General features: G+C 43.7%; 1 protein-coding gene across 2 annotated transcripts in view; it reads right to left on the bottom strand.

Moving 5' to 3' along the window:
* Positions 1 to 15,035, bottom strand: part of DCBLD2 (discoidin, CUB and LCCL domain containing 2) — a 51,939-nt gene extending 36,904 nt beyond the window's left edge. Inside the window, exon 1 of one of the 2 annotated variants that reach the window (XM_069944352.1) lies at positions 14,620 to 15,035. In XM_069944352.1, the coding sequence (XP_069800453.1) occupies positions 14,620 to 14,725 (106 nt within the window). In that variant the 5' untranslated portion in view covers positions 14,726 to 15,035. The remainder of the gene's footprint in view (positions 1 to 14,619) is intronic. The other variant, XM_069944351.1, reaches the window with a different exon arrangement.
* Between the last annotated feature and the right edge of the window lie 203 nt (positions 15,036 to 15,238).

Here is a 15,238-nt window from a genome sequence, read left to right on the forward strand (position 1 = left end):
TTCTCCTGGCTTTATCTAGTGATGAGTACTGAGACCTTGTGTTAAAACTTTTGAAATGTCCATGTGACAGGTCAGAAGATTGTTTTTTAAAAGACAGCAATTCTTAAAGTGACTGTACCACCAGGCCCAGGCTGAAGCACTGGAGGCGGGCCGACCCACCCCTAGTGGGAAAAAACTCCAGCCCCTCCATGACGTGACTCCATTAGAATCAATGGAACCCAATCATAGAGGGGCTGGGGTTTCCTCCCACTAAGGGTGGGTCGGCCCGCCTCCAGTGCTTCAGCCTGGGCCTGGTGGTAGTGTCACTTTAAACTGTACTGGATCAGCGGTGAATTCCATATCCCAGGCGGTAGTTCAGGTCTTCGTGGCTATCAACAAGCATAGCCATGAAGACCCAAACTTCTGTTTGCATCATAAAATTTATCGCTGATCGGGCAGCAGACCTGATGATAGGTGAGTTTGCAGCGGATTTCACAGCGAAATCCACTGTGATACTCTGTACTGTTATGGCCAATGGCTCGGCATTTTCGCAGATTTTCATTCCGCTGTGAGAATGTAGTCACTGTCCACTTAACTAGTTCGCGGCTGGGCACTTAACCTTCCTGTGCTCCACCTGCTTCCGGGGTCACTGATGGCCTGCTCAGCCAATCAGTGGGTGCAGTGAAACATTGCTCTGATTGGCTGAGCGGGACAACAGTAACCCGGGAGCCTGAGAAGCAGACGGGAGCGCAGACAGGTAAAGTTTTATCTTGTTTAATGCAAGTTAGCGAATTAGTTAAGTGGACAGTGACTACATTCTAACAGTAGAATGAAAATCTGCGATAAAGCCGAGCCATTGGACATAACATTAAGGAGTATCACAGGGAACCTTGCTGTAAACTCGATACGCGTGAATATACCCTAAAACTCAAAGACAGCATTTTTTTGCATTGATCGTAACTTTGTTGGCTAAAAAGCTGTGGCCAGATTATTGCATGCCGTCTAACAGAAATTATTTGTGCTGTTTTTATGATCAGGAGGTTTATTTCCCCTTCAAAAAGCTGCATGCTAAAGGTTTAGGGTAGCTTCACACGTACTGGATCCTCAGCAGATTTCATGCTGTAAGTTTGCAGCTTAATCCGGTGTGGATCCTGGTAGTGTGAGGTTGAATGGGTCACATACACGCAGCAGAATTTTCTTTCCACTGCCGGAGCCGGGCCGGGGGCTGCAAGGGGCCATGTTACATATCAGCAGTGAAATGAAAATTCCGCTTCGGATATGTAACCACATAGACCTTCACAATACCAGGATCGCAGCGGATTTCGCTGCAAACTTGCAGCGTGAAATCCTCTGAGGATCCGGTAGGTGTGAAGCTACCCTTAATAGACTTTTCAAAAAAATTGCCTATGAAAAAAAATGGGCGAATACATTTTTAGAATTTGAGGAGAACCCAGGACAAGCTGGAGGGCAACTCAGCTGCAAGTTTTCACAGTGCAAAGCCTCCATAAGGAAAATGGGCCATTACATGCCGGTTAGGCCTATGGGCCGTCTATTTACTGCATGCCTATACTGGAGAGAGAGATTCTGTACAGTCTCTCTCTACTTTAAAGGGCCCTATTCCACCGGACGATTATCGTTCAGATTATTGTTAAATCGTTCGAATCTAAACGATAATCGTTCGGTTGAAATGCAGTTAACGATTAACGACCGAACGAGAAATCGTTGATCGCTTTATAAGACCTGGACCTATTTTTATCGTTGCTCGTTCACAAAACGTTCGCATTGAAGACATCGTTTGGTCGTTCGCAGTATATATGAACGCATTAGCGAAGAAATACCGAGGAAAAAATGGTCGCAAATACTATCATAAGTAACGATTATCGTTCCATGGAAATGAGTATACGTTTTCAGGCCTTTAGCAATAGCGGTAGTTTGAGATCGTTAATCGTTAACGATTATGCGAACGATAATCGTCCGGTGGAATAGGGCCCTAACAGATTGATAGGAGATCCAATTTTCAGTGTATGTTCACACATACCGTACTTGCTGCAGATTTCACCCCCAAAACCTGCAATTAATCTCATAGCATGAAACCAGTAATTTTCCATGCATGCACCACATCTCCTACGGTGCAGCTCTTACCCACAGACACTTGCTAACTACTTGCTATGAGATTGCCTGCAATTTTTTGGGCAAGAAATTCGCAGGAGGTAAAGTATGTCTGAACATTCTTTGGCTGCATTCCCATGTTCCGTGTTCCGCACAGAACACAGACGTGGAATGCCTGTAACGGACTCTCCCCCCGCCCCGGGCAGCATCTGTGATAAGATGCTGGGAGCAGGGGAACTGTATGCATATGCGCCACGCTGTAATGAATCAGCCACGCGGTTCTGTCATTACAGCGCGGTTCTGTACAGTTCCCCCGCTCCCGGTATCTTATCAAAGATGCTGCCCGGGTGGGGGAGAGTCTGTTACAGGCATTCCACGTCCGTGTTCCGTGCGGAACACAAAACTTGTTACTACGATTGTTTACTCCTTGTGATCCCAGCAAATGAAGTAACAATGTGGAATTACAACGAACGATTAGTGACGGAATGCAAAATTACAGCAAACGATCAACGATTTTAGGTCTAGCTCAAAAGATGCGATCAACGACATGCAGGCGTTTTTCGATGGTTGCCTGTATTTTCACGAAACGATTATTGTTTAAATTTGAATGATATAACGATTTTCCGCACGATAACCCTCCCATGTAATAAGGCCACTACAGTATGTTCGGACATTGTATGTACATTGTGCAGCCACTGGATTTGTCTGCACGGTTGCAGCCGCAATGCAGGAACATACCTGTACATAGAATGCTCTAATGCGGCTACTTTTTTCCCCAATAAGCCATAACTTTGAGCAGTAGAGGAGCTGTATCCCCCTCCTCCTCCCTTGTTCCCGCAGTGCTGTTCATCTGGGTGTTTTCTCACATTGCAGAACCCATATTGTATGAGCTTCTTCCTTTCATGACACACAGCCAGAAACTTGCGGCAAAGCTACAGGAAAAATATTAAACCTTGGGAGAAATTCCAACGTCAAGTGCACGGGGCCTGAATCACAGGCCTTGCCCAACAGATTAAGCAAAAGTGGAACAAAGTCCAAATCCTGACCAGAATAACCGGGCACAGCTGCAGCAGCGGGCCTGCCCGACTCCGCCATCTGATAGATTTCCCTTTAATATGCGCGCTAAATAATACCAGAGCGGTTCACGACGACACAATCCCTCTGCCAACTCCTTGCCTTTCTGACCCAAGTGTCAGCTGACTCGCTCTCTACTTGCTGAATATGGAGTTTACTGCATGTATTACATGAGAATCACTATGTATGCCCGTTCCCAATAACACTAAAGGTTTGTACTCCTGCCAGCAATGCTTTTATTCTTCAGAATGCTTCCTAAAATGAAGAAAACTTGGAAGATTTAGTGAACTTTTTCCAGATGTGAAAAAAATTAATTGGAAACAGAATATGGGGTCCGCACCCTAATAACAAGTCTACGTAATAATAATAATCAGCACTGACACTTATAAAGCCAAATTGAGGAAATTGCACCATAAAATCTGAGAAAGTAGCCGCAGAACACTGTGGCCCGTCTGGATGACCCCAGGCATTCACGGGCGACAATGAATACATGTAAGTACACATTAACTAAATTGTCCCTCAGGGGCCCATGTGCTAATTATAAAGTACAGGGCCCCTCCTTATACTGCCATACAATGCCTGAGCCTGGGAGGAATATGCATATTAAAAAACATCATCCATAGCTTACTAGATAATGCTCATGGTAAATGAGGTGGAACTAAAGACAAGGCGGCAGATGGGGCAGAATATTTTAGCTTTTCAGGAGAAAAAAAAAAAAGCCCAAAAAGCACCATGAAAACATGACTATATACACGACTATACAGTAGAACAGCACAGCCGCAACAACATATTGAAGATTGATAGATATAGCGAGAGGAACTGTCCCAATATTTGTCCATTATGGTCCATTCACACGTAGCAATATTGCAGGCAAAATGTAGGTTTACAATGATTTAAAGGAGAAGTCCGGCCCCAGGAAAAAATATTTAATCCATGCCTCTCCAGCACTGGATTGACGCTCCGGGATCTCCAGCAGAGCCAACGTCTCTGATGGACTGTCCGCTCAGCCAGTTGGTGACTAGGGTGGGGTGCTGCTGCAGTCACCGAGTGGCTGAGAGGGCAATCCATTAGTCTGGAATTGGATTTCCCCTCGATTCAAGACGTCAACACAACCCATGGGTTGCAGAGTCAGTCATAAGGTGCATCGTGGGCACAGGGAGAGGTAAGCAATACTGTGATGTGTGAATAGATCCTAAGGGTAAGCACCCCTGAAGTAGGCTCTAAGACAATGATCCAAAACATGCAAGTCAACATCTATGACATTGGGGAGAAACAAAGGGCCCTTTTACACCTACAGATAAAATCGCTTAAAAGGTAACTCGCCACCAAGACCATGCTATCTAATCTATTGTCATCATGTTATAGAGCAGGAAGAAATGAGCAGATTATCTTTGTGGGAAAAGATTCAGTATAACTTGCAACAAGTGGATGGAAATCCCTGCTCATTTTGCGGTAAGGAGTCCAGTGGGCGGAGATATATTTAATATATACACACACCGTATTTTCCGGCGTAGAAGACGACTTTTTAACCCCGAAAATTCTTGTCAGAATTCGGGGGTCGTCTTATAGGCTGGGTATGGTCGCCCCCAAAAACAGTTAACTCACCAAGGCCCGTTCCCGGCCTCCGCGCGTCTTCTTCTCCGCTCCCGTTCCCCGGAGCAGGCAATGTGACGTACACTGACTGCGTCGGGGGATGCACGAAGCCCTCCCGAGCTGCCGAGCGTATAATTGGAGAAGCTCGGCTGCTCGGGGGAGCTTTGGAAGAATGACAGAGGCTTCGGGAGGCTCCGAAGTAGTTCTCATCACAATTCCAGCATAGCCAGACATAACCTTGGGGGCGGTGGTGGTCTTACGTTCAGGGGGATGCCTTATTTTAGGCAATCCTGTAGATCCTACACTTTGCCTTATTTTTGGGGAAACAGGGTATATACTGTGCACGATGAGAGTTTACACTGAAAGACTTGAGCATGAGTAACAATAATTTTGAGGTCAGCTCAAAAGATGTGATCAACGACATACAAACAAATTTTCTTTCCACGCTTGATTGTTGCCGCGTTTACACCAGAAGATTATCGCTTACATTCAGAGGATTTAATGATTTTTTGCACGATACTCAGCCTGTGTAAAAGGCCCTTGATTTAGGATTGCAAACTTCATTAATGGACTAGATTGAGTATATAGGTCATGGAATCAGTTGTTTTATTTTTTAAATCTCTTAGGATTTTCTTATAGACAACACATTTTAGGTCAGTTTCACACAGGCATTATGTGGCCACCTTTTTGTGTCCATATTACTACTACAAGTCCCAGCCTGACCATGGGCTGATCAGAGAGTCCAAACTGACTGGTTAAGTGGACTATATGTGGGGTATATGTTGGCATACTGGCAGAAGCCATGCCCATTCAGGTCAATGGACCAAGGGTAGTTTATTAGTCACTTCGTTCAGCTAAAAGATGAAAAGGCTAAAAAAACAAACAAACAACAAAAACACTTATCACCTGTAAATTCTGGATGCTGCGGTGGTTCCCCCAGGTCCTGCAGTGATGCTACCATGTATATCCTACATATGTACGTCTTGTACGTGAGGTCAGTGGCCGGCTGCAGAGTCACATGAATAATGGACAAGTCTCGCGGCTGTGTGACCTCCGGGGGATTTACGGGTGAGTAATTGTTATCAGATACTATTATCAGCTCTTAAATTCCCAGACAACCCTTATAAATAGTTGCCTATAAGAACAGTGTCCACTTTCATAGACTTGGCCCATCCATGCGTTCCATGGATAGATATTCATTCTAGACAACAGGAATTGTCACAGGGACCGCAGAACCTGCCCCCTCACCTATATACTGTATACATGAGCAAAACTGCAGAACTAGGCTCCTTATAAAGAATAGGCTAATAAACCAAATAGCAGCTGGCTCCAGGATTGATACATGGACAGATGGGCGCCATACAACACCCCAGTGATCAGCCTCTTATTTACAAATGGACTAAAAGCTTAGACGGGTTACTAAGTAGTCACATAACCCAAGGGACATCAAGGCACTTACAACTCCCATCATCAATATCGCACTGACAGTCCCCGAATGCCGCTCATCAATCCCCATGATACTTTTACTGATGTTATTAGGAGAACATATTAAAAGTCAAACATTAAAGGGGTACTCCGGTGAACATTTTTTGTCTTTCAAATCAACTAGTTTCAGAAAGTTATAAAGATTTGTGATTAACTTCTATTTAAAAATATCAAGCCTTCCAGTACTTACCAGCTGCTGTATGTCCTACAGGAAGTGGTATATTCTCTCCAGTCTAACAGCGCTCTCTGCTGCCACCTCTGTCCATGTCAGGAACTGTCCAGAGCAGCAACAAATCCCCATAGAAAACCTTTCCTGCTCTGGACAGGTTCCTCCCCCCCTCCCTCTCACCTAAGACCCTCTCTATATTTTATATCTAGAAAAGACTGTTATGACTCTGTAACTTATATCTACATTATGTATTATAGTATGTACAGTTTTGAACTGAATCTATAATGGGGTCCCGACCCCTTTCCCCCCCCCTCTTTTCTCTCTGTATTCCTTAAAGTATTGTTGTAAAAACTAAAAAACTTCAATAAATAAAAATTTAAAGAGGATGTACCACCAGGTACGTCCTCTTTAACCTGACACAGGGATAGAACGGCGCCGTCATGGGGAAGCCGGTGCCGTGGTCCATTTTTCAAACCATGGCCCGGTTCCCCTGTACGGCGCAGTTCTTTCCACGGTTACCGGCCGGTACTCAAGCACTGGAGGTCGGCCAGCCACCCCCAGTGGGAGGGAATCCCCCCCCCTCTATGATGCGGCTCCATTGATTTTAACGGAGCCGCGTCATAGAGGGGAGGGAATTCCCTCCCACTGGGGGCGGGCCGGCCTACCTCCAGTGTTTGAGCACCGGCCGGTAACCATGGAAAGAACAGCGCCGTACAGGGGAACCGGGCCGCGGTTCGAAAAACGGACCACGGCACCGGCTTCCCCGTGACGGCGCCGTTCTATCCCTGTGTCAGGTTAAAGAGGACGTACCTGGTGGTACATCCTCTTGAAAGAGAAAACCTTTCCTGCTCTGGACAGTTCCTGACATAGCCAGGGGTGGCAGCAGAGAGCACTGTGTCAGAATGAAAAGAATACATCACTTCCTGAAGGACATGCAGCAGGTAATAAGTACTGGAAGACATGAAATTTTTAAATAAAAGTAAAATTACAAACCTAAACTTTCTGAAAGCCCCCCCCCCACTAGCACTGCAACAGATGTTAATTTCATATTATGTCACAGATGTTACAGACTTTTCTTCTACTTAGGAAGATAAAACTTACAATGAAACGTGTCATGCGGGGTATCCGCAGCCAAAATGGCAACTGTGATTTTTAGAACTATTGACTGTATCTGTAGCGTGGCACTACTAATATAAATGGAAAACCTGGAGCGTCCCCTCTTAAGTGAGGTATACCAAAAGGCTGTCTAAGGCAGACAATCCCTTTAAGAACTAAACAATGGTTTCCTCTCATATACCCAGTGATACAAATGGTGGCAAACACGAGCCGCGGCAAACATGGACTGGAAATGGAAATCAATGTGATGCAAATAGGGAGCGTGTAAAATAAAATCCATAACCTCTTACGCAGCGAAGTGACTTGTAAAGCCAACGCTGCAATCTCTGCTGTAAAGTGACTGCTGTGTAATTTACGGCCCGCTCTCCATCATTTACAGTCATTTGCTCGGTATACGGCCCAGTGAATGCCAGACATTGTGTCACATTAGCAGATTAGCGTTACTGGAAACCCGCTGCACTATCCCAGTGACTGAAGACGTATACTGATCACACCATGGCCTGCTCAACCGAGTGCACCGTGAGATGACGCACACGAGGACGGCCAAAGTTTCTGAATACACAGCGGGGGAGATTTATCAAACATGGTGTAAAGTGAAACAGTCTCAGTCGCCCCTAGCAACCAATCAGATTCCACCTTTCATTCCTCACAGACTCTTTGGAAAATGAAAGGTGGAATCTGATTGAAACTGGCTCAGTTGCCCCTAGCAACCAATCAGATTCCACCTTTCATTTTCCAAAGAGTCTGTGAGGAATGAAAGGTGGAATCTGATTGGTTGCTAGGGGCAACTGAGCCAGTTTCACTTTACACCATGTTTGATAAATCTCCTCCATGGTGTCTATTACAACTGGAGATACGTCCCTATTTCCCTAACATATGAACCATCTCAGCTCTGAGCTCCCACAGCTTTTATTGTAGCAAGAACGGCCGAAATATCCAGATATGATAGATAAGGGATCAAAGACTGCATTGGGGAAAAACTAGGAGTATTTAAAGGGGTATCACATGCCCTAATAGGACGTATAGACCTAAGGGGGGTGCACCCTACAGTACTCAGCATTTAGATATTACAGGATGTCACTAAGACATTGCTGAGGGGCAGGTACACTTTAATGGGGTTATTCACCAAAATAAAGTTTTCTTTCAAATCAACTGGTGCCAGATATTTGTAATTTACTTCTTTTAGAAAGTCTCAAGTCTTCCAGTACTTATCAGCTGCTGTATGTCTAGCAGGAAGTGGTATTTTTTTCCAGTCTGGAGAGCAGGAGAGGTTTTCTATGGGGATTTGCTACTGCTCTGGACAGTTCCTGACATGGACAGAGGCGGCAGCAGAGAGCGCTGTGTCAGACTAGAATACACCACTTCTTGCAGGACATACAGCAGCTAAGTAGTACTGGAAGACACAAAATTTCATTAATAGTAGTAATTTACAAATCTCTGGCACCAGTTGATTTGATAGAATTGTTTTTCGATTAAAAACCCCTTTAAGGAACCGCAAGAGAACCTTTATGCCAAAAACATTAGTTTATTTATTGCAGGAAAAATAAAATGAACCTACAGAGTTGCACTTACTGCAGCATGCTCATTCTGCTACGGATCTCCACTGACTTCAATGGTGAGAATAAAAATAACTGCAAAGAAATCTGCATTGTGTACTCGCTGCAGAATGCATCTTAATGCACCATAAGAATTCTTACTAGGTCCTTCTAGGACCTCACTGATCCCCATCCACAGAGAGAAGACTCCACATACAGACACAGGACACCAGTCACTTCTAGGATTGGTGAGGGTCCCCCCCCCCCAACCCCCGATACATCTAGGACCTTCTGATGGGGTATTATATGTCAGATTTCAGCTCTCCCATGGTGAATATAATCATACACAATTGCATTTATAGAAGAGACCAGACATTGTACCAGTCCGCCCTCCCCAGGGCCCAGGGCCAGATAACAGGGTGTCACAATCTGTTCACTGTCTGCAGCCCAGGAATCAATATCACATTCATTCTACTTTACTGTTAACCAAGCTGACTGGCCGTGATTCCTGGACGGCCGACACGTCTCATACTAAAAGTCAATGCTAACGCTCAAAATATATTACACTGCAATACCTTTGCTCAGAGACAGCAATAAACACATCCACTTCTTAAAGGGGAAGTCCACCTTTCAGCAAGAAAAACCAAAACAAAACACACAAACATAAATGTAGCTACGGGTATAAACCCACACACCGTATACGCAGCGTATTTACTGCTGCGATACGCAGCAAATACGCAGCAGTTTAGATCTAAATAACTGAACACAGCATCAAATCTGCTGCGTATTTGTTGCGTATCTGCTGCGTATATGGTGTGTGGGATTGTACCCTAATGGTGTGTTTACACAGACAGATTTATCTGACAGATTTTGGAAGCCAAAGCGAGGAATGGATTTGAAAAGGGGTGAAAACTCAGTCGTTCCTTTAGGACCCGTGTGTAAACGCACCATTAGTGTCCAGGACCCCTTAACAACTACAACTCCCAGCAGCCACAGAGCCAGTGAGTTATAGCTTGTGATCACATTAGGTTTCTCATTGTCCATATACAATAGACAGACGCATATTTGGGCAGATCATTTTCCATTGGAAGCAGCAGCAAATGCCTGAGGGTTTTAATATTTCCTGCGCCCTTGTTGGAAAAATTGTTATCGGACGCTGCTGGGTAACAATGACGGCGGAAAGCAATCGGCAAAAACAGACCCTGCTCTATGTAGGTGCACATACAGTAAGAAAGGCTGATCATATATCCATCCAGACAATGACGTGTGACATAGGATCAGCTAGAAACGGGGAACGGCTCAATAAACAGGACGGTAATAAAAGGAAGTCAGTAAACAGGACGGTAATAAAAGGGGGTCAGTAAACAAAAAACTACTGTATCTCCCTATCAGCTGAAACCTTGTGCACCCTCCATCCCTGACTGTAACCAATAATTCACAGCACAAACACCACCTCTAAATCACCGCACAGATTACACCGGGACCACAGCGCAGATGACACACCATTACCATAGTCCCCATTGTTGTTATGGGGGCTCCAGCAGACAAAGGGGAGCACGAGGCAGGAAAGGGTTAAAGAGGAGAAAGCACAGAGGACACAACGTACACGGCATCTTAGGTAACAATGTATAAGAGAATAATAATATTTGTATAGCACCAGAAGATTCCGCAGAACAGCAGCAGCATGCTGTAGTATAGAATAGTAATGATACTACTGTATATATTGTGTGACATAAAAATGGAGAGATGACAGCTGTACTGGAGTATACAGATAGCAAACACAAGTATACTATACACACAAACGACATAAATACAGAGATGCATAGTATACCATCCCCCTATGTGATTATACATAAACAATATACTTAGCACATATACATATTAGTATAGCTCCACACAATATATACCACCTGTCTATACTAATATCAGTACACAGATATACAGTGACCATCTCCCTATGTTGATACACAGACAGCACACAGTACATACACACAGATAGCCAGAGTGCACAGTGTGTGTGTGTTTGTATATATATATATATATATATATATATATATATATATATCACACATATACACCTATACAGATACATCAGTATATATACAATAACTGACACAAATCACCATCTCCTCATGTTGTGCATATACATAAAATACACTGAACACATACAGCAAAGTGCACACAATATATATGGCAACAGCATATACACTATATAATATGTATACTGCACACAGTATATACACTGTATACATATGCACACACTTGTAGTTAACACACTATATACATATACACATGTAGTGCACACACACTATATACATATGCACACTATACACATGCAGTACACACACACGCACTATATACATATGCACACTATACACATGCAGTACACACACACGCACTATATACATATGCACACTATACACATGCAGTACACACACACGCACTATATACATAAGCACACTATACACATGCAGTACACACACACGCACTATATACATAAGCACACTATACACATGCAGTACACACACACGCACTATATACATAAGCACACTATACACATGCAGTACACACACACGCACTATATACATAAGCACACTATACACATGCAGTACACACACACGCACTATATACATAAGCACACTATACACATGCAGTACACACACACGCACTATATACATAAGCACACTATACACATGCAGTACACACACACACACTATATACATAAGCACACTATACACATGCAGTACACACACACGCACTATATACATAAGCACACTATACACATGCAGTACACACACACGCACTATATACATAAGCACACTATACACATGCAGTACACACACACGCACTATATACATAAGCACACTATACACATGCAGTACACACACACGCACTATATACATAAGCACACTATACACATGCAGTACACACACACGCACTATATACATAAGCACACTATACACATGCAGTACACACACACGCACTATATACATAAGCACACTATACACATGCAGTACACACACGCACTATATACATAAGCACACTATACACATGCAGTACACACACACGCACTATATACATAAGCACACTATACACATGCAGTACACACACGCACTATATACATAAGCACACTATACACATGCAGTACACACACACGCACTATATACATAAGCACACTATACACATGCAGTACACACACACGCACTATATACATAAGCACACTATACACATGCAGTACACACACACGCACTATATACATATGCACACTATACACATGCAGTACACACACACGCACTATATACATAAGCACACTATACACATGCAGTACACACACACGCACTATATACATAAGCACACTATACACATGCAGTACACACACACGCACTATATACATAAGCACACTATACACATGCAGTACACACACACGCACTATATACATAAGCACACTATACACATGCAGTACACACACTATATACATAAGCACACTATACACATGCAGTACACACACACACACACTATATACATAAGCACACTATACACATGCAGTACACACACACACACACTATATACATAAGCACACTATACACATGCAGTACACACACACACACACATTATATACATAAGCACACTATACACATGCAGTACACACACACACACTATATACATAAGCACACTATACACATGCAGTACACACACACTATATACATAAGCACACTATACACATGCAGTACACACACTATATACATAAGCACACTATACACATGCAGTACACACACTATATACATAAGCACACTATACACATGCAGTACACACACACTATATACATAAGCACACTATACACATGCAGTACACACACACTATATACATAAGCACACTATACACATGCAGTACACACACACTATATACATAAGCACACTATACACATGCAGTACACACACACTATATACATAAGCACACTATACACATGCAGTACACACACACACACACTATATACATAAGCACACTATACACATGCAGTACACACACACACTATATACATAAGCACACTATACACATGCAGTACACACACACACACACTATACACATGCAGTACACACACACACACTATATACATAAGCACACTATACACATGCAGTACACACACACACTATATACATAAGCACACTATACACATGCAGTACACACACACTATATACATAAGCACACTATACACATGCAGTACACACACACTATATACATAAGCACACTATACACATGCAGTACACACTATATACATAAGCACACTATACACATGCAGTACACACACTATATACATAAGCACACTATACACATGCAGTACACACACTATATACATAAGCACACTATACACATGCAGTACACACACACTATATACATAAGCACACTATACACATGCAGTACACACACACTATATACATAAGCACACTATACACATGCAGTACACACACACTATATACATAAGCACACTATACACATGCAGTACACACACACACACTATACATAAGCACACTATACACATGCAGTACACACACACACACTATACATAAGCACACTATACACATGCAGTACACACACACACACTATATACATAAGCACACTATACACATGCAGTACACACACACACACTATATACATAAGCACACTATACACATGCAGTACACACACACACACTATATACATAAGCACACTATACACATGCAGTACACACACACACTATATACATAAGCACACTATACACATGCAGTACACACACACACTATATACATAAGCACACTATACACATGCAGTACACACACACACACACACTATATACATAAGCACACTATACACATGCAGTACACACACACACACTATATACATAAGCACACTATACACATGCAGTACACACACACACACTATATACATAAGCACACTATACACATGCAGTACACACACACACACACACACACACTATATACATAAGCACACTATACACATGCAGTACACACACACACACACACTATATACATAAGCACACTATACACATGCAGTACACACACACTATATACATAAGCACACTATACACATGCAGTACACACACACTATATACATATGCACACTATATACACACACACACACACACACTATATACATATGCACACTATACACACACACACACTATATATACATAAGCACACTATACACACACACACACACACACACACACTATATACATAAGCACACTATACACACACACACATACTATATACATAAGCAAACTATACACACACACACACACACACACTATATACATAAGCACACTATACACATGCAGTACACACACACACACACACTATATACATATGCACACTATACACACACACACTATATACATAAGCACACTATACACACACACACACACTATATATATACACACACACACACTATATATATATATATATATATACACACACTATATACACACACACACACTATATAGATTATATACACACACACTATATACACACACAGTGGGATGGATGAGCCCCCGGCCCCGCTCACCGTTTTGCGCCCCCGCAGTCCGTTGCAGCCCGGAGAGGACACAGCCGGTGATAAGAAGCGGCAGCAGCAGCGGTGGCCGCCGGCTCAGCATCCCCCCGGTGTCCATCCCCGCAGCAGCGGCCAGGTTGAATACATGCTGGGCTGCGGGAAAGCGGATCCCCACACTGATCACTGAGCGGATCCCAGCAGATCCCGGGAGCGCGCGCCACTTCCGCCGCCGGATCCCCGCGGCAGGACTCCCGTTAACCCCTAATGTCCTGCAGCACAACGCCGCCTGCAACGAGTAGTCTGTACAGCAGTCGCCGCCGCCTCTGCCTCCCGGCGTGTGTGGGGTTAATGGGCGGTCCGAGGGGCGGGTGGCCACGCCCCCTCCTGATGTGTGACTGAGCTATGTTGTTAACCCCCCAGTATAGAGAGTGACCCCCACTAGAATGTGTGACTCCTCCCACTACACGGGTCACGTCCACAGCGGGGAGTGTTTACCCTGCACACACGTGTGTCTGAGGCGTGTAGTGTCTGTGGATGGTACCGTGACCGGCGGGGGCTCAGGGGGCTGGTGGGGGCTGCACCTATAGATACTGCTGTCAGTGACTGACTCTGACCGTACAGCCTGAGGGGG

The sequence above is a fragment of the Dendropsophus ebraccatus genome, chromosome 11 (genome assembly GCF_027789765.1).
Source record: "Dendropsophus ebraccatus isolate aDenEbr1 chromosome 11, aDenEbr1.pat, whole genome shotgun sequence".
NCBI classification, from domain to species: domain Eukaryota; kingdom Metazoa; phylum Chordata; class Amphibia; order Anura; family Hylidae; genus Dendropsophus; species Dendropsophus ebraccatus.